The sequence below is a fragment of the Ctenopharyngodon idella genome, chromosome 15 (genome assembly GCF_019924925.1).
Source record: "Ctenopharyngodon idella isolate HZGC_01 chromosome 15, HZGC01, whole genome shotgun sequence".
Lineage (NCBI taxonomy): Eukaryota > Metazoa > Chordata > Actinopteri > Cypriniformes > Xenocyprididae > Ctenopharyngodon > Ctenopharyngodon idella.
The window spans coordinates 1646293-1667881 of NC_067234.1; the positions used below are offsets into that span (position 1 = coordinate 1646293).

At 37.6% G+C, this 21589-nt stretch overlaps 1 protein-coding gene across 1 annotated transcript; it reads right to left on the minus strand.

Moving 5' to 3' along the window:
* Positions 1-7294: 7294 nt before the first annotated feature.
* Positions 7295-18867, minus strand: LOC127495461 (inhibin beta A chain-like). The gene is made up of 3 exons (XM_051862325.1): positions 18302-18867; positions 16635-17733; positions 7295-9408 (listed from the first exon to the last, which is right to left on the minus strand). The coding sequence occupies exons 2-3, from the start codon at positions 17044-17046 to the stop codon at positions 8606-8608; spliced, it is 1215 nt and encodes a 404-aa protein (XP_051718285.1). The 5' UTR covers positions 17047-17733; positions 18302-18867; the 3' UTR covers positions 7295-8605.
* Positions 18868-21589: the final 2722 nt, after the last annotated feature.

Below are 21589 nucleotides of genomic sequence, written 5' to 3' on the forward strand. Positions count from 1 at the left end.
TCATTCTTTAAAGAAGGCGTTTTTCTTTGTCAGGAAAGCTGCATCACCCTGATATTTTTGACTTTATGCACCAAAAAGTCATTAAAATGAATTTTAATTAAAAAACTATTAAAACATTCTCAACATTATTAAGAATTATAAGAATTAAGTATTTATGAATTGCATTTATTGTATTTTTAAATAAATGAACAGATTAAATTAATAGAACAAAAAAATGAGCATTGCGTTATTGACTGCGGACTTTTAGAGGTCGTCATTGTGTGGTATAAAAATGACACTTTGGTATTTCACTAATTAGAATGGGCAAGACGCCCTTTTTTCTTTTCCTGCTAATCACATGACAAATCTATTTATGAGATTTTGGTTCAGTGCACAAACGGACAGATCTGTGTAGGGCCATGCTCTCCATCACCAACCGGGGTCTTATCTGCCCTTTTTCTCTTGTCCTGAATGCACTTTCTGTGCCCTCTGCAGGTATTACTTTACCAGCATCCATGTTCAAGCCCACATATTATGGACTATAAAGGAGTTTATGTCTCAGCGGAGAGAAGAGGAGTCAGGGGTGGAAAAAAAGGGAAGAGGAGGTTTGTAGTGATAACACAGGAGCCGTGCAGTCTGTAGGCTGCCGTTCTAGTTTTTCTCTGCAAACAAAGAGACGAGTGTTAGATTTCCCAGTCACTCTCACTCTTATTGTCAAAGTGAGAAAGCTGACCAGACCAGCAGACATGATACGTTGTTCTCAGCCTTGAAAACAACAGACCACCTTGTGTGGACTTCTACTGTAGGCCAAGGCAGCAAGACCTCATTTTTTCTGTCCCTTTTCTATCTTTCAGACTTTTTTATCGCCCTGAAAGAGTGTCAAGATTTGCGCAACCCCTTGGATGCCTGGCATGAGATAAAGCTCTTGACAACCTTGAGATAGCTCTCCCTTCACCGGCATTCCCGGGAGGGAGCCATTGTCAGAGCCATGGTACCATTGTTGCTTTTGAGTCTTGAATGGGCAGCCTGGGCCATCTGAAATAGACAACTGCATGTCAGGTATTAGATTAACACCCAGACCCAGTCTCTATAAGGTTATAATTATGGTCAATAAAGGAATATTTGGTGTTCAGTAGGTGAAGTTCAATTAACGGGATTTGTTATAATGTGTATGACCACAAATATTAATTTCCATTTGTTCCTTTTTTTTTTTTTGCTAAAAAGCAAAAATCTGGGTTTCAGTAGCTATGTTTTCATCTACAAATTTCAGGATATTGCATAAAAAATGCCCTCAAGTGAGGTGGATAATTTGTTTATTTGGTAAGAAAACATGCAGATAAACTACGATAGAAACACATTTTCTCAATAAATTCAATGGATGTGCAAAAAAAAAAAAAAAACTGTGGCTTTGCCTCAACAGTTCATTGTTCACTGTATAACTAGAGTAGACAACCAGTGGACCAATCACATTGCACACCATCTAAAATATTGTTTTAATCAGTCTGTCATCAAGATGATTTGGTATAATTACTTCCCAGAACTGTCTCACACAATTACGTTCACATCCACCTGAATGCAAGATAACAGCATTTGTTATTGCATTTTATCTGTGTGCTCTGAGGTGTAATTTATTATGTATTATGTTAATTTGTAACTTTGGATGGAAACAGCTAGTGAGACACTTGAATGAGATCAATCTGTAAATGTTGAAATAAAAATAGTATAGCCACAAGATGTAAACAATATGTGTGATATCGATTTTAGTGTGAAAATCATTTACTAACCTTTTCTGTAAAAAGCTACATACAATTTAACACCTTTGTTGCCACAATAACGTAATGCCTAAAACAACTGTAAAAAATTATTTAAACCGCTTTACAGCTCAAATAATACATACATTGTAATAAAATATTTAAGGCGGGAATACACTCCTGGGCAAAAAAAAAAGAAGAAAAAAAAAAGGGGCCAAGCTGAAATATTTAGTGATCTTTTAATGGTCTTACCCATTTAATCATAAATCACTGGTCAGGAAATTAACAAGAATTGCACAAATACTGTAGATCAAGTAACTCAGCACGGGATAGCCTTCCCCTTTGTTTTCTTTAAATGTTTAAAGGGTTAGTTCACCCAAAAATGAAAATAATATCATTTATTACTCACCCTCATGTCGTTCCACACCCGTAAGACCTTCATTCGTCTTCAGAACACAAATTAAGATATTTTGGTTGAAATCTGACGGCTCAGTGAGGCCTCTATTGCCAGCAAGTTAATTTACACTTTCAATGCCCAGAAAGGTACTAAAAACATATTTAAATCAGTTCATGTGAGTACAGTGGTTCTACCTTAATATTATAAAGCGACGAAAATACTTTTTGTGCGCCAAAAAAACAAAATAACGACTTTTCAACAATATCTAGTGATGGGCGATTTCAAAACACTGCTTTGAATCTTTTGTTTTGAATCAGCGGTTTGGATCACGAGTCAAACTGCCAAACTGCTGAAAACATGTGACTTTGGCGCTCCGAACCGCTGATTCGAAACAAAAGATTCGAAGCAGTATTTTGAAATTGCCCATCACTAGATATTGTTGAAAAGTCATTATTTTGTTGTTGTTTTTTTGTAGTTGAAAATGTCCCCCAGTTCGTTTGAGTTTAATGTGAGACAGATCGGTGTTTTTTCAAACTGTTTCATGTCAGAAACCCCCAAATACAATAATACTCTGCAGGAGATATAATTCCCTTCCTAAATTATAAAAGTAGCTATAGCTTTTCACATGAAAAGACCCACTTATACTGTGTGAGAAAAATATAAGGCATCACATTATGAGTATAAATATAAATGGTTATTTTTAAATTAAATAATTGGGTTTTATTTTTACCACTGTACTAAAGCCAAAGCAAATAAAAAAAAAAAATATATTATCTGGAAATATTTATTTCACATCAAGTTATTTTTTTCCACCGACTTGCATAAAATGAAACGTTATTTCAGATTTATCTGTAAATCACTTTTCACAATGAATATAATTCCAAAGCAACAGGTTTAAATTATAATCATACAGAACTGTAATGCGGTCAACAGACCTGGAACTACTTCAGCCATGCAGCAGGCTACTTGAAAAAATAATCTGCCAATTTTAGAATGCACTGTATTTTTTTTTTTTAATGAAACAAATATTACTAGTGAGCAACAACATAAAAGCCATTCTGCAATATTCTCCTGTACTCCAAAGCATTAAATTACTTTTCAAGTGAAGCAGCTCATCAATACCAGCAGCTAAAAAGGCTCCCCACACAATGACACCTCTCCCTCCATGCTTCACTGCGGTAGAGATGCGATTATTACTATTTTTCTCACCAGATTTTTGAAGACACCGCTCTGGAGCATCATCATGCAACTCGTGTTCTATTGTGATTCATCACTCCACACACAGCTTCCCTTATTCTGTCAACAAATTCATTCTGTCTTTGATGTTTTCTGAGACAGCAATGGCTTTTTAATGGAATTTGCTTAAATTTTGCTAATTTCCTGAACAATAATTTGTGGTTAAGACAATTAAAAGCTTAGGTGGCAGTCGTGGCCTAATGCTTAGAGAGTCAGACTTGTAACCCGAAGGCTGCTGGTTAAATTCTCAATATCGGCAGGAAAAATGTAGGTGGGGGAGTGAATGAACAGTGCTGTCTTCCACCCTCAATACCCACAACTGAGGTGCCCTTGAGCAAGGCACTTAACCCCAATCACTCCCTGGGCGCCTGCAACAAATGGCTGCCCACTGCTCTGGGTGTGTGTCCACAGTTTGTAGTGCGTTCACTTCCTACTTCTAATGTGTGTGCATTAACTTGGATGGGTTAAATACAGAGGACAAAGTCTCTGTATGGGTTACCGTACTTGGCCTTCATGTCACTTCACTTTGTGTTTAGCCATTTTGGGCTTGGCCCATTTTTTTGCCAAGGAGTGTACATTACATGACTTTTTACTACGTAGAGGAGTCAACGCTAGTTGGCGAAAGTCAGAGCCAGTCTGCGGATTTTGGGCAGTCGGAGTTGACCGTTTTAAGAGAAAATCACGTAATGTATTATGTGCACAGTCTGTGCACAGCTTCTGACTATGAATCCATCCAGTTGGGCAATATCAAACATGTTCAAACAAGTCATGTAGTGTATAACCTTTAATGTAAGTGCTTTTATAAATTTGTACGCTTTTTTGCTTTTAAATTGGACCCATTTACTTCCATTGTAAGTAGAAGTCACTGTGACCTTTTTTTTTAATAAAGAAAATGATGGATGAGTCGAAATAATTTTGGGGGGTATGCTTTAACTGACTTGATTACCTGACCATTGGACTTGGGTGCCACTGAGGTAAAATTATACTAACCATTTGTTAAAAGAAGAGTTGTGGTAATATAATTTATTTAAAAAACACTGCACTCCGAGTTTCAATCTATCCGTTTGCCAATTTTGAAGCTTTTTTACATATGTGTGCAACAGACTACTAGTTTTCACAACTCTTAAACAGGGAAATCGGCCAATATTGAATGTAAGCTATCGAGACTATGTAAATATGAATGGGAGGGTGCTGGCCTGGTTCAAGGCCACCATGTCTGATTCAGGGGGCTAAATTGTGTCATCCTGTCAGAGAGAAGGTATATACAGAGTCCAAGTTGTAAAAGGCATGTAAAACACATCCCCTGTCTTCATTTTGACAGATGAGGTGTTAGATAAACACTTCAGCCCTTACAATCTATACAAACACCCTTCCAAACACATTTATTCCTGGAGGATTGACAATGCTTTACACCCACACAGATTCTGTAGATCCAGCGCCCTCCTCTCTGCTTTTATTCTCTTGTTGGAGGTATGTTGAGTTCTCCAAGTGCAAGTCCTTGAAGGGCAGGAATGCATGTGATGTTTATACCTCGCGAGGTCTACTGATGATATTCAGTGTCAATCTTAGATGGCAGCAACAGTTTGCAAGCAGCTTGTTTCTAAATGGAAAGTGAGTTATTAGATTATTATATACAAATTATTAAATAATTATTAATAAATTAATTCAACATTGCAGGTTATATTTGTGCGGAAGGCACAACCACCACAAGGAACTTGAACTCTGCCGTGTTTGTTTTGGTTCATCATCCCATTTTATGATTCTATGTTATCATAGAATGTAGAGTAGACCCAACAAAGAGGCAATTGCCTTTTAAGGCACACATGTGACACATTAAAGTGACCAACAATGCTACACATGCACTTTTAAAGCATGTATTGTTTGTGTATATAGGCGGACAACTAAACTTGTGTAAACTCCCTCAGGCTTCAAACGTCACGTTGACCAAGAGAACGTTTCTGTACAAGTTTTACAAGACTAATTCAAAAGAGAACTGACCTTGACCTATATTCCTTATTGGATTTTTCAAAGGCAGAAGTCATATGAAAGTACTTGTCACAGTAATTATAAAGGAGGCAGCAATGAGACATGAAAACAGATATGATTGGTTTGCATACGAAGACTTCAGATGCGAAAGCCTCTAAGTGCCATCTGAAATTTTCTTCTAAAATGAGCATTTTTATCTAGCTCATATGTTTGTTATTTCCCTTTAATGGTAATGAAAAATACCTATTAATTGCCATTAAAGTGAAATTACTGAACCTAAACATATGATCTTGATAAAAATGCTCATTTTAGAAGAAAATTTCAGACGGCACTTAGAGGCTTTTGCATCTTACGTCTTCATATGTTCTCTGAACATCTCTTTGTGCATTTCTATGGCAAGAGATTTATTTCAAATCATGATTGGTGATAAATCAGCTGTGTGTGTTCTGTTGCTGTGCTCTAAATGGCATGAAGGGTTTATGGGGAAAAGATTATGTCCTCCTCTGAGAGAGGCTCTTTTTCACAGGACCTGTGGGGGTTTTATTTGCTGAGTGATGATAGCGGTAATTACCTTTCTACCCCTGGGTCACATCTCTTGTCCTGACACAGCAAGCCAGTGTGCTGACAAAGTCCCTCTGTAAGTGCGTATATCTCTTATTGAAGGCTTTTTATGCTTTGACTATATTAAATGGAAAACCACACACTCATAATACATATTGGTTTGTGACTTACACTACTGTTCAGAAGTTTGGGTTCAGATAAAAAAATAAAAAATAAAAAAAAACTTTTATCAGGAAGGACACATTAAATTGATCAAATGTGACAGTAAAGACATTTATAATGTTACAAAATATTTCTATTTCAAGTAAATACTGTTTGAACATTCTATTCCTCAAAGAATCCTGAAAAACAAATGATCACAGTGTCCACAAAAATATTAATCAGCAGCACAACTCTTTTCAACACTGATAATGATAATAAATGTTTCTTGAGCATTAAATCAGAATATGTAATGATGTAATGTAATGATGCTGAAAATTAAACTTTTCCATCACTGCATTTTAAAATATATTCAAATAGAATAGTTATTTCACAACAGTGTTTCACAATTTTTACTGTATTATTTAACAAATAAATGCAGCCTTGATGAGCATGAAGAGACTTCTTTCAAAAACATTAAAAAAATCTTACTGATCCCAAACTTGAACGGTAGTGTATAGCTTTAAATATGAGCCATGATGGTGGATTCAATCAAAATCAGTGTTTACTAAACTTAATCATATTATTTAATATTATCTAGCACAATTTTTTTTTTTTTAAATAAAACTATTTCACTATTTGCTATAAATATAAATTATATACTATTTCTAAAATGGTTTAATCATATTCTGTGACAATACAAAATTTGTTTCTTCTCAATAAACATTTCATCGCAAAAAGATAGAGAGAGAGAAATACAATATTTGTCTTTTTCAACTCTGTTATGCTGTGACATTGCCTGTAATGTTTAAGCACACAGCACTATTTTGTAAAAGTGGACTTTTTCCCAGCATGTGCAGCTAGGTATGTGTAACTTTAAGTTAAAAGTTAGCATTAAGTATTTTCTGAAAAAATCAGGACATCTCATATAAAGCAAGCAAATATAAGCTGTTTCTCTGATTCCTTACAGTTGAAACCTCCCATTAGACAGCTTCTGCATGGATAAAAATAACAGAAAACAGCCCTTCAGGAGTTTACACTTTTGCACAGCATATGGTTTGGCTGCAATGGTTACGTGACAGATTTGTCAATTGATTTGCAAATTTATATATATAATTATACTACAATAGACTATATATATATATACTAGACTAAGCCAAACTAGCTTGCATTTAGTGTTGAAATAATGGTATATAGCTCGTCATCTGGCCTGGTAAACACACACTGTTGACTTAAAACAAAAACCTGAAGTTGTACAATTCAGCTTTAATAGTGAAGCAAAGAATATGCTGCAAAATAAATTAGATATAAAACATGACAAGCACATATTTTGATTTGTTCAACATATCACCATATGTTGCATAACTCTACATAAAACAGATCAAGTTCCTTTAGTGTCTTGTACTTTGAACCTGACAAAGCAGATTGCCATTGCCAGGACATTGTTTCTATCTCACTCTTTACTGAATATTTCTGTCGAGAACAACATTTGAAGGCTAGGTTTCAGTTCAGATTCTAAGACCTTTGTTATACATTGGTAGAGACAAACACTGTCGAAACACAGAGAGCAAAAAGTATCTTAATATTGAGGCTTTTTCAGAAAAGAAAAATGAACAAACAAGTTATTTTATGTGCTATATTGAGTTAATGGTTCGTTATGTTGGCCATACACAGTTGTTCCTAATTTAAATAAATTCACAGAGCTGGGCATTTTGTTGAATTGCTCTGAGAATGGGGTGTGTATGGTCTTTGGTTTTTTGTAAGTTCCAAATGCATAATGTTCTAGACTCTAATATGGCAACTGGAATGTGGCCCATAATGCTCTGGGGATCACGTTCTGAATGTTGGCTTAGTGCAAATTTATATTACTTTTCATCAACATTCAGAATGTTTAGGAGAAAAATAATAATAATAATAAAAATAATAATAATAATAGTTGATTAATAATAATAATATTAATAATAAAAATAAAAATAATAATGTAGTTTGGCTCCAGCAGCTGGTCAAACTAATTTTTGTTCAAGTATTTCTCATAAGAAGAATAAAATAAAAAGAACTACTACTTTTAATATGTACTAAAAAAATAGTTTTTTTGTGTGTGTGTGTGTGTGAGAGAAAAGGGATGACAATAAAAACATTAAACAAAAGCTAACAAGACAAATAATAATAAAAAAGAAGAACATCCAGTAATAATACTTGACTTGCATAGAGTTGCATGTTTTTTCTTCTTCTCAGAATATATAATTCCACACTTCAAAATAAGTCTCTTTATTGCAGTGCAGAGAATCAGGGCTGACACTTTGACCCATGCACCCGTTCCCTCTCAGTCTCTGTCTCCCTTCATTAAAAAAAATATATTATGCTTTATTCTCCTCTGTCATTTTTATATGAAAGTGCCACGAAAACCGCTCCAATTATCAGTCCTATTGGAATGGTCTGGAAACAAATAGGTTGCCCGAGTTTGCAGCTCAAATGTTTGTGGGAGAACACAGATCGCCAATCCTCTGATATGTGCTTTGTACCAACATTTAAGTGTTTGTTAGGAGTTCATGGCATTTTATGAGCAGCCACACTCCTCCACTATCATGTTCTGAATGTCTTTCTTAATGATCTTCTGCTCCTCGTTGTAGTAGAGCATGGACATTGCCCGTAGGCGCGTAGGCACGCAGCACGACTTGATGTTGGTAAAGGGGCTATACCCGCGCATCCGATAGTGATTGATGACGGTGGAATGAAAGGAGAGGGCAGAGCCTGTGATGCTGGCCACATGGCTGGGGCAGTCACCCTCGCAGTAGTTAGCGTGATATCCAGACGGAGCGATGATCCAGTCGCTCCACCCGATGTCCTTGAAGTTGACATAGAACTGCCGTTTACAGCAGACACGGATTTTGCCATCGCACTCCAAGCCGCGCTTGCTGCGCCGGTGCTGGTGCTCCTCAGCTGGCTTGAGCACGACCATGAGGAAGGGGCGGTGAGATTGTTCTCTCTCCTTGCCCTTGTTGCCCTCTGCGGGCACCAGGATAGGCACGGCACCAGCTTCAGCACACAAAGGACAGGAGACACGGAGACTGAGAAAGCTGCTGTCCCCGTCCAGCAGGGTCTGCACCATGCGGGGCACGGGTAGCGTGTGCCAGCCGCTGCGTCGTGTGTCCACAGTCTTCTCGGACACCACCAGTTCCTGGGATCCATCGGTAGAGACTGGATCAGCTTTGCCATGCTGCAGGAGCTGAATGGACACTTTCCCCTTCCCTCGGTTGCCTTTGGCAACCTTAAGAAACAGCCACACATTGGCCTGCTCCACCACGGACAGAGTGTTGCCCTCCTTAGAAATGTCAAATTTCATGACATCAGGGGCATCTCCTGTGAACGAAAGGCATGGGGCAATTGGTTAGTTTTGGTTTCAGGTTTTTAAACATGGTATATTATACTGTAGAGCTTGATCGGTTTATTAATGACACTCTGTTAGAGCCACCAGATGAGAAACTTCTTAACAGAATCAGAGTACATAATGCCTGCTATACTAAATTGTTGAGAAAGGATAGGTTGTTTTTTGCGGTCAATCTCCACCATCTGCAGTCCTTCGTCAACACCTAGACTCGGTCCATAAAAAACATTTCCTGCTCCTAAAATCCTGGCACTCCATTTGTGTACATAAAGCATGTATGTTATGACAAGGGCCTTCCCTATAACGTGCACATGACTGTCTGCTATAAGCCAGCTCAGCATCAGTAACCACTGATGATTTACAGACTAAAGAGATTGACTCTCTGAAATGACTCTCTGCCAACCCTCCTCAACAGGACAGCCATTAATTAAACTGTTTAGTCAACATGTCCACATTAAATAAATCCTGTTATCTGATATAAAGGATAGTCAGCGTAGCTTCGAAAACACCTTTTCTAGAACTCAATCTTTTATGCTCATCAATGTGCCACTGAGATATCTATCTAGACAAATACAGTTGCAGGTTTACCTTTACTCAGTCATCTCATATGACACTGTATATAATAGTGAGCTATGAAACTAAAGAAGGGTCAATACAGTCAGTTCACACAAGGCTAGACCATTTTTTTATTGTTTGTCTACGTATATATGCGCTAGACTGAAGTCTTTGACCATTGTGATGAGTCTTGCTGTTGTTTTTCAGCATCTCGCACCATGAGCACTGTGTTTTTAATACGCCTTTTCAACACCTGCATCCTGTTGCATCTAGCTGCTTTTGAACACAAGATTCATTTGTGCCGTGATTGGCATGTTATTATGAAAATCTGCCTGGATGAATTACTATTTAAAGCTCATGAAAGCCTCGGAGATCTCAGAGTAACTTTACTGGACAGTCTGTTCTCTTCATTGAATCTCACATTGTCAGAAAACTCCCACGAAACACTGAATGGACTTAACACATAACAGGAAGAACTATTTTTAAAGCTGAAGTGTGTAGTTTGGATGGTAAAATACTTTGTCTTAATCCAATTTAATATGCAGATACAACCATAGCCATTGATTCACCCCCTCAGATATAAACACTGAGGCTCTGTGGCACTTTTAAAAAGATCATCGTTGACTCAACCAGTGGCACGAGTTTGGGGTGGGAACATAATTGTGTTTTACCTTTAAACTGAAATGAAAGCCAATATTCCCTTACTCTGTGGATTAAGTTGTCAAACAAATCAGTGAACAATGCAGTGCCACCATACAAATGTGAATCTGTTTGAAGTTTCCGTTATGCTCCCTTATAACCGGTTAATTTATCAGTTGCTAGACCTTTTTAATTCTACTTTGAGAGTTGCTGGAAATTTTGGCAAGTAATGAAAAATAAAGAATACAGCTTAGTAATGCCAGGTTAATGGGAATGAACAATGTTTTCCCATAAACATTGTAGAAATGCTGCAGATGTTTTCTGAGAAAGAAATCGACAGCACTGGTTTATATTTGCAGATGAATGCGTCTCTCTCTCTCTCTCTCTCTCTCTCTCTCTCTCTGTGTGTGTCGCTATCCAGCCTGATCTCTTATCAGAACACCTCTTAACTCGAACAAGAGCCTCAGTGTGTGACCAAGTAAAAAGAGTTGGCCTTTCTTTCCATATTAAAAGGCAACTGCTTTTTTGCCATTGTCATTTGGTTCCTGAGCCAGTCTTTCACTGTAGTTGTGTTGTCTGTCTTGTAGGTTTAAAAAAAAAACGCCACGTGTCTCTGAGGTGACGGGGTCTGGGTGAGGTGGACACTTCAGAAGCATGTCAGTGGTACTGCAGTTTCGGGGCGAAGGTCAACTGTGCCCGCTGTCACGTAACTCACACTGAATTATTCCTCTTATTTGGAAACTCTTATCATATTGTCTCTATTCTTTATCTGTTTTATATGTTGAAAGTTTGCTATAGTTGTGTCTGTGCACTGTAATATCAAGGACAAGATTGTTTTCAAAATGGTAAAGTTGCATTAAAATCATGTGGGTATAATCTGCTTTATGCACGTAACTAGTTGAGCATGTAGAGTATCAAAGATTAAAGGATTGTTTACTTGTTATATTCATGGAATGGGTCTTTTAATTAATAAAACACTTCCAAAAGACTTGAGATCACTCGGCAAACGCTTTCTCATAACATCTGGACTAAAGAAAGTGTTTCTCAAACTTTTTTTTCCTTGGGTATCGCCTTTATCAACACCAAACCAGATACCTACAAACTAAATGACTGACCTTTATTAAACTAAAAGAATCAGAAACTACAGGAGAAAAACAGACTTACCTAGTAGCTTCCTGTCAAACTGAAGCAGTTTAAAAATATAGAATCAGACACTGCATTGAGTTTGATATTTGTGTGAAGGATTAAAATAGAAAAGATAAAATAATAGAGAAATAATAAAAAAAGAATAAGACTGTAGATAAATGCGCATACGTCCTGCTACAAACAGACCGGACTTTTACATATTAATTTGTTTTCTTTTCTTAAAAATATTGTGATTTTAATTTTTTTTTTGTTTTTTTTAAATATGTCTCCTCACAAAGGCTAAATTTATTTGATTAAAAAAACAGTAATATTGTGAAATATAGTTCTATTTTTAAGTATTTTAATTTGTAAATTATTCCTGGGTTTCCAGCAGCCATTACTCCAGTTTTCAGTGTCACATGATCCTTCAGAAATCATTCTAATTTGCTGATTTGCTGCTCAAGAAAATTTCTTATTATTATCAGTGTTAAAAACACTTGTGCTGGTTAATATTTTAGTAGAAAACATGATATATTTTTCAATAAATAGAAAGTTTAAAAGATAAGTGTTGGGTATTCACAATTGATGTCAGTCAGATCATTGAATTACTTTAGAAATAGACCCAATATCAATTGCTTTTGTGTTAGATAAAAAAACAGCATCCACCCAAAACTGGTGTTAACAAGACGCCTCACTATAGTTGGATATATTGTTGTACCAGGATATAAAAGTGATATCACAGTCCCTGATCACTACAACAAACACCTGATGACCGCAGCACAAAACATATTTTTCACATAACCAAGTGTTATCTTGCGTTTACCTATAATACAATCTTGCAGTGCTTTGTCTTGTACAATAGACAAAGATATCACCTATCTGTCCCCTAATAATGAAGCCTCAGTTATGAATCGTCAGGAGACAGGGTTGACACAGGGGTCAGAACAGGAAATAAATAGTTAAAGGATTAGTTCACTTTAAAATGAAAATTATCCCATGATTTACTCACCCTCAAGCCATCCTAGGTGTATATGACTTTCTTCTTTCTGATGAACACAATCAGAGTTATATTAATAAATATCCTGATGCGTCCTGACCGCCTTACGTATTCAACTTACGAAGAAAGTGTAACACTCACAGTTTAAAAGGCTTATGCTACATCCTACACCTTCCATATTCAACTATTCAACTAAGTTGAATATGGAAGGCGGTCTGGTGGAAGCTAGATATTTTACTTTATAACTTTTTAAATATGGATATTTTTCTTACACAAGCGCATCGCTTTGCTTCAGAAGGCATTTATTTACCCCCCGGAGCCATGTGGAGTACGTTTATGATGGATGGATGGATGCACTTTCATGAGCTTCTTACTCGTTGGTCCTGTTCACTGCCATTTTAAAGCTTGGACGTGTCAGGATATTTATTAATATAACTCAGGTTGTGTTCATCAGAAAAAAGAAAGTCAAATACACCTTGAATGGCTTGAGGGTGAGTAAAATCTTGGGGTAATTTTCATTTTAAAGTGAACTAATCCTTTAAGAAACATCCCTCAGAGTAAACCTCAAGGAACTTTAAGACCTGCATGCTGTAATGCATCGGTCAACTTCTAAGTAGTTTCAGGAAGCTGCTCAGAGAGGTAACAAGCCAAGCTAACCACACCAGATCAGCAAAACTTTCCGAGATCCAGATCGTCCGTATGCATGAAGAGCTACTACGATTATTAACGTGAATTCCTTTAGTGTGTAAAATCTTGCTCTTATTCCATACCTTCAGACCTTTGTGAGTGCATCACAACTGCTATAACCATTTATCCTTTCCAAAATACCTGGCACTGGAATGTCAGTAAAGGGACAGTTCACCCCAAAACCATCATTTAAGGCCTTTTCACAACAAGGACGATAACTATAACTATATAACTAAGATATCTTACTTTGTGTTCCACAGATAAAAGAAAGTCATACAGGTTTGGAACAACATGAGGGTGAGTAAATGACTGAATTTTCATTTTTGGGTAAATTATATTATGTTTTTGTTTTTTTGCGCATTTCAAACTTTTGATGAGTCTCTGTTCCTCCGACTCATCCAGTGAAGATACTTTCAAAGAAACCCGACCATTCCACACACCAACAGAGCAGCCCAGAGTAATTACTGGGCCCCATATTTTGATGAATGGAGCAATTATGGCCAGCTAACAGCCCTGTGGGTTTTGTATGGGATCGAACCACCCCACCCCTCTCCTCCACTCCCCGGAGCATCATTAACACCCCTGCAATCTCATAAAGGCTCTGAGGGGCCTTTTTTAATCTTAGGTTCATTCAAAAGGTCTATTTATAGCATCAAGGCATTGTGCACATTTATGTAAGCAAACAGGCACAATAGACCGCGCAGTCAAATGTTTGCTGGCTCCTTCTTGCACTCAAATGATAGCTGCAATTAAAGAGCTGTGAAAATCGTCCCATTAAGCCTCTGCAGGACTGTTGGTGGTCAGTCTGTGTATAAGAATCAGATGGGACTCCAATCCACATCATGGCCGGTGCTGGTCTAAAGATAGGTCAGCCTTGTTATCTTTAGAAACACTGCTATATTGTTTTTTCAAAAAAAAAAAAAAAAAAAAAAAAAACCCTGTTGCCATGAGATTGGGCCGCTTCAACCATCCGCTTCCGTACCCCATTCAGACAAATGTTGTTTTTTTTTTTTTACAGCAGTGTCATGCTGATTTGTGGATCAGTGACATTGTTATAAATAAGTCATGAGGAACCAATTAAAAATGGAATGTACTTGTGGATCTTCCCATCCCAGACTTAGTCTATTGAACCAACTAGGACGTAGTGTTTGTTAAAGTCGGCTCCAAAAGTGTATTCAATAAGGAAGAGCATTGTTTGTGCCATTTTTGTTTTTTTCCCCAAACAATTGTAAAAAATAGATGGCTGTCTATTGGCTACTCTATCATTAGACAAACAACACAATATGAATAGCATATCATCAGGTCAGCAGACACATATTTTCAGAGTCAAAAAGCTCAGCATTAGCGTTAATATGAGCTGTATGACATAAAATAAAAATAAAATAAAAATTCTGCCCTCATTTCGTTCTAAACCTACATGACTTTCTTTCTTCTGCAAAACACTTTTGAAGAACATTTGGGGACCACATTAATATATTTATTGTGCTCTGCAGAAAACAAAGTCAAACAGGTTTGGAACAACATTAGGGTGAGCAAATGATAACATAACTTACATTTTTGGGTAAACTATCCCTTTAAAGAGACTTTAAGAGAATGCTTGACATAGTTTGGATGCATACCATGATAAAGTGTAAATTTTGATACTAAATTGCTGTCTCTACAGTTTCCCGTTGCTTGACAGAATTGAAGATGTTTAAGTGGCTAGATTCAATAGCTGTTAATAGGGGCATCATTTCCTCATTTCATATCAGTAGCGCGGCGCCGAGAGCCTCCGGCAGCAGCGCACAGTCAGTGTTAATGCTCCACAGCTGCAGCGCATGTGTTACCCTTAAGATGACTCTCCCTCCTGCAGACCTCCGCTAACACCTACCTGAGTGCTTTTTAAAAGCACTTTTTCGAAACGGTAGTCTGAGTGGAGCCATTTGTGGTGACATCCACTGTACATCATATAATACTGTGCATATCTTAAAAGTGGAAACCCGCAAACGGACAGTCTCGAGCATAACGCCGTGAATTGTGTGAAAACTTGAACAATTCTAAACTTTTTATCTATTTCAACTTATAATGGAGGCGTGGATTTAGATAAAACAGTTCTACTTTATAATAACATTCATTAATGCAATATTAAACATATAATGCTTAACAGATCTATGCACAGTACCTGTCAAAAGTTTGGAAACATTACAATTTTTTAATGTTAAATGTTTTGAAAGAAGTCTTTTATGCTCAACAAGGATATATATATTTCATGAAAAGTACAGTAAAATATTGTGAAATATTATTACAAATTAAAATAACTATTTTCTATTTGAATATATTTTAAAATGCAATTTATTCCTGTGATGGCAAAGCTGAATTTTCAGCATCATCACTCCAGTGTTCAGTATCACATGATCCTTCAGAAATCAATCTAATATGTTGATTTGCTGCTCAAGAAACATTTATTACTATTTTTTTATCAATGTTGAAAACATTTTTTGCTGCTTAACAATTTTTTGTGGAAATGGTGATACCTTTTTTCAGGATTCTTTGATGAATAGAAAGTTCAATAAACAGCATTTATTAAATTTATGAAAGCATTTATTAAACAAAAATCTTTTGTGACATTATAAATGTCTTCACTGTCACATTTGATCAATTTGATGCATCCTTGATGGATAAAAGTATCAATTTCTCTCCCTTTTTTTAATCTTAACACAAACAATGATACAAAATGTGGTATCATTGTTTCCACAAAAAAAATTAAAGCAGCAAAAACTCTTTTCAAAATAGATAAAAATAATAATAAATGATTTCTGAAGGATCATGTGACACTGAAGACCGGATTAATGATGCTGAAAATTCAGCTTTGTCATCACAGGAATAAATTACATTTTAAAACAGAAAACAGTTATTTTAAATTGTAATAATATTTCACAATATTACTGTTTTTACTGTCTTATGATTAAATAAATGCAGCCTTGGTAAACATAAGAGGCTTCTTTAAAAAACATTAAAAATTGTTTCCAAACTTGTGACAGGTTTTATATATATTAATGAAATTTATATTGGTGTTACCAAGGTTTTAAGTCATACCAATTCATTGCATGTCACCGTTTCTCCACCGTTTGCTCAACAGGTGAGAGTTCATCACTTAGCACCACAAACAGGCTATTAACGTCATCACATATCCTCATAAGACACTAAAGCATCCCTCACCTGGCTCCGCGAAAGTGATGATCTCAAAGGGCTGCTCCTCAGGTTGCTCTCGTTCCCCCAGCCCTCCTCCGTCTTCCTCTATCTCCACTGTGCCATCCTCACCCACCCGTCCCACATGCAGCTTGCGGATGGCATTGAGCAAGGCGGCGCGGGGCACCGGGTGTGTGACGTTGGGCCGGGTGTTCAGATGCAGCATGTTGAGGATGTGCCTCTTGACCGCCTCCACCATGTCCGTCTGCTCCTCTGAGTCCTTCTGCCTCTGGGCTAGAGCGCAGGACGGACAGGGGGTCACGGCGGGATCATCTGGATGCCCCGCACCTTGAGAGCCGCTCTCGGCCGGCGTGGGCGAGCAGCCCCCTGACAAACAGCCAGAGAGCAGCAGCACCCCTGTCACGAGCGTGAGAGAGGACATCCTGAGTGACGGCAGACTCACACCTCGGTCCTGTTCTGCTCCGCTGCCAAAATCACAGTCACTGCGCTGGCTTGTTTGTCAAATCGATACGGAAAGTGAGAGCCAGTCCAAAATAATCCTTATCTGAACGGAGCGGTCATGGTGATAAAAGTTGAAGAGGGCTGAACGAAGCTCTGCTGGTCCTCTCTCTGCAGGTCTCTCTGGGCTCCTCCTGCAGGTTGATGAGCTCCGGGTCGCAGTTCGTGCAGCAGAGATCTGGAGAAACCTGACGATGCACGGCTGCCCGTGCCGGAGTTGAATGGTTGAGTGGAAAGTGGGCAGGGTTAGACAGTTCTCTGACTCTTTCTTCAGCACTCTCCCTCTCTAGCTTCTCAGTGTTTGTCCCCTCTCTCTTTCTCTCTCTGTAATTATACCTTCCTCCTCTTCATCCCTCCCTCTCACTTTATTACAATCTTTCTCACTACTGACTCACTGACTTTTTCATCTCTCTCCCTCCCTCTCGTTCGTTCGCTCTCTTCAGTGACTCCTCCAGTAACGTGTACCATTTTTTTCCTCCGGAGAATCTAAGTTGCTCTTACGCACTCTCCCTCTCTCTCTTTTTTCCACTGATCATTCATCTCTCCAGCCATCCAGCCATCCGTCTGCACCTGTTGTGCAGGCTGGCTAACTGTGTGGTGGAATAATCTCCTGGGGAGGGAAAAGTCGAGGGTTCAACATGATTATCATAGCTATCTGTGTGCATAACACACGTGTAAACACACAGAGCGACTCATTCATGCTCAGTTAGGCACACACACAGCATACGGACACGCTTTTCATAGAAAATGACTGGAGGGTAGTGAAATGAGCATCAAATGAGCATTGAAAACACTAAAACTGTTATATTTAATATTCAATCACTCAGTCAGGACAGACATTTATAAGAGAGATTCATCTATTTAAATTTAAAAAAAGAAAAAAACTACATTTCTGCCAATGTGAATCAACCTAGAATGCTACATTAATCACTTCTTTTTAAAAAAAAAATTTACATTTCATGGTTACCTCTATAACATCATAGTGATGCATGGCAGTGACATCACTCGACTCCCTCTTGTGGTTATAATTCGTACATTCTCTATCATTTAAAATGATTTTAAGCAGTTATCCCACAAACAGTAAAGTAGGCAGATTGAAAAAACAGAACAATTATGAGAAATAAAACCCAAAAAGGTGATTCAGAACAGGAATGTTCATGACTGCAGAACAGACATACCGCAGCGTTTCTCCAGATGTTTGTGGTGTTCAGACCTCGCGCCTCATGAGACCAATTAGAGATGCATGCTGGTCCATACATGTGTCTGCTTGAGCTGGAGCGCATCACACCTTTCATTCTTTGGCTCCTGTGAACAAGCATTACTCACAGAATAACTCTGTCCCTCCTGAACTTCAGTTTTAAAAACACAAAATCATGATGGCTATAGGTGAAAGTCAAGGCTGAGCAAATGTTTTACATTTTAATGGTTACTATAGCAACCTTATTAACCATGCACATACACTACCATTAATTTGCGGTCAGTAAAATTATTTAAAATGTTCTTGAAAGAAGTATCACCAAGGCTTCATTTATTTGATCAAAAATACAGTAAAAACAGTGATATTGTGAAATATTACAATTTAAAATAATAATGGTTCTCTATGTTAATATATTTCAAAAAAGTAATGTAATTTCAAAGCTGAATTTTCAGCATCATTACTTCAGTCTTCAGTGTCACATGATCCCTCAGAAATCATACTTATATGCTGATTTGCTGCTTAAAGGATTAGTTCACTTTCAAATGAAAATTAGCCCAAGCTTTACTCAACCTTAAGCCATCCTAGGTGTATTTGACTTTCTTCTTTCTGATGAACACATTCGGAGAAATATTAGGGACTTTAAGCAACAGCTGTTGATGGAACGGCAACGACGACCGGAAGTAAACTGTAAACTGCCGTAGCTAAAGAACGCAAAAATCGCTAAGCAACAACAAAGAGGACGGCGTAGATCATTTAATCATTTGACATAGTAAACAATACATTACATGTAAATAAAAGCAAGAGAATGGTTGCTTTTGGCATTAAATGACATACAGATACAACTAAAATACCACATAACCATAGAACATAACATTTACTTATCTAATCTGTCACGTATTATCGACTACGGCAAATCGGCTATTCTCCCGTAGTAGACGGTTACAGTACAACGTCAAGAAGTAGCAGTTAAATTTGCGCATGCGCAACAGAACGCCAGAATGCCGATGCCGTTGTGTCAGCAGATGCTGCTTAAAGTCCCTATTAATAAATATCCTGACGCATCCAAGCTTTATAATGGCAGTGAACATGGGTCACTAGTATGAGCTGAAGAAAGTGTCTCCATCCACATCCATCCATCCATCATAAACGTACTCCACACGGCTCCAGGGGGTTAATAAAGGCCTTCTGAAGTGAAGCGATTCGTTTGTGTAAAAAAAAAAAAAAAAAAAAAAACCATAATTTAAAGTTATGAAGTAAAATCTAGCTTCCGGCATACCGCCTTCCGTATTCAACGTACAAAGAAAGTGTAAACCTCTTGAAGTTCAAAAAGCTTACGCTACGTCCTACTCCTTCCCTATTCAACTTATGGAAAAAGTGTAACTGACGCGATGCCAGTTTACACTTTCTTCGTAACTTTAATACGGAAGGCGGTCTGGCGGAAGCTAGATATTTTACTTCATAACTTGTTAAATATGGATTTTCTTTTTTTACACAAACGCATCACTTCGCTTCAAAAGGCCCACAAGTTTATGATGGATGGACGTAGATGGAAGCACTTTCTTCAGCTCATACTAGTGACCCCTGTTCACTGCCATTATAAAGCTTGGATGCGTCAGGATATTTATTGAGATTTCTCCAATTGTTTTCATCAAAAAGAGAGACATATACACCTAGGATGGCTTGAGGGTGAGTAAAGCTTGAGCTAATTTTCATTTGAAAGTGAACTAATCCTTTAAGAAACATTTCTTATTATTAATGTTAAACAGTTGTGCTGCTTAATATTTAAAATAAAACTGATATATTTGTTGAATAGAAAGTTAATTTTGTTCATAAAAGAACAATTTGTAACATTATAAATGTCATTACAGTCACTTTTGATTTATTTAATGAGTCTTTGCTGAATAAAAGAAGAAAAAAAAAACATGAGCCCAAACTTTTGAACGGTAGTATTTAGTCTGTTTAGATCTAAAATCTATTTTTTTCTCATCATTAATCCTCCATGTTGTGCCTAATCAGTCAAGTTTTCTTGTTTTGATTTAAAAGTGTATATCTGACACATTCAAATTTTTCTATTTTGAAGTAATTCTAAAAATGACTATAGTGATTAACAGCTTAAAGGGAAATGAAATTAAATATCTATTCCTGGACTTGTTAACACTTAGAAAGGAACACAACACTCCAATAGATCATTCTCAACTCTTAAACACTTATTCTTAGCATTGCCACATGTTCGCCTGGGCAGCGTGTGTGGTGAGTTTGCTATTTCTGAAAGGTTCCCATAAGGTGGTGTCATCACACATCCTACTGCCTGCCATGCCTCCTCTCTCTATAGATGACACATAGAGGGACTCTGGGAATGAGTAAGACAGGCTTCATCATCTGTGCATTCTCACGTGTTTCTACTTCTATATCATTTTTCAAATGCGTAGCATTCTTTCGCTTACTTCAATCAAACCCACATGCCTTTTTTTTCCCGTTCTTTCCACATCTGGAATTAAGAACAAAAATATGACAACTATTCTCTGAAAGTTGTTAAAAATGGCTCTTTGCTGTAGTATTTGTGCTCGTGTTATGGTATGGTGTCATAACTATGAGTCTGATGATGTAAGAGGCTGTAAGGAGTTGGTGTGTGTGTGAGTTTTGGCAGGATAGTCCTCACCCACTACTACACTTCTGTATGAGTCAGGCCCCGCTGAGTGACGCTGTGGTACTGATGGTAGGCGGGATCCCTCGCTCTTTCTCTTCATCACTCTAACGTTACCTGCTCCACCAGACGCTGATCATCGCCAATGAATCACCTGCAGTCATGTTTGCAACTTTCACTGCCAACTGCCTCGGCATCTCCTGAAGCAATCACGTTTTTACATGTGTCCGTGAGTTATTCTCTGCCGAAATGAGTAACAGTTAGTTTACCTCAAACTTCCTAAAGTCCTTGTAAACTTGCTAGGCAATGCAAACAGCCAGTCATTTTACAAATTATACTAGATAGTCGTATAGCACAAGTACACTATAAACGTTTCAGTTTAGAAGGTTGTTTGTTTTTGAAAGAAATGAATACTTTTACCAAAGACTTTACATATAGAAAGACACTTGTATTAATATGAATGGGAGAAAGTGCAACGCACAATATGGCGGAATAATGCTGCGTTCCAGGCAGGTTTTTGAGCCCATAAGTCACGACTTCAAACCACGACCCACGACTTTGTAGCGTTCCAGGCAAGTCGACGCCAAACTGCCTGAGTGTAAACAAACCAGCATGGCGGACCGT

Coding starts and splice junctions, on each gene's coding strand:
- LOC127495461 (XM_051862325.1), bottom strand. CDS start 17,046: ATGTCCTCTCTCACGCTCGTGACAGGGGTGCTGCTGCTCTCTGGCTGT. Junction 9,409..16,634: donor CATCACTTTCGCGGAGCCAG/GTGAGGGATGCT, acceptor TTTCGTTCACAG/GAGATGCCCCTGATGTCATG.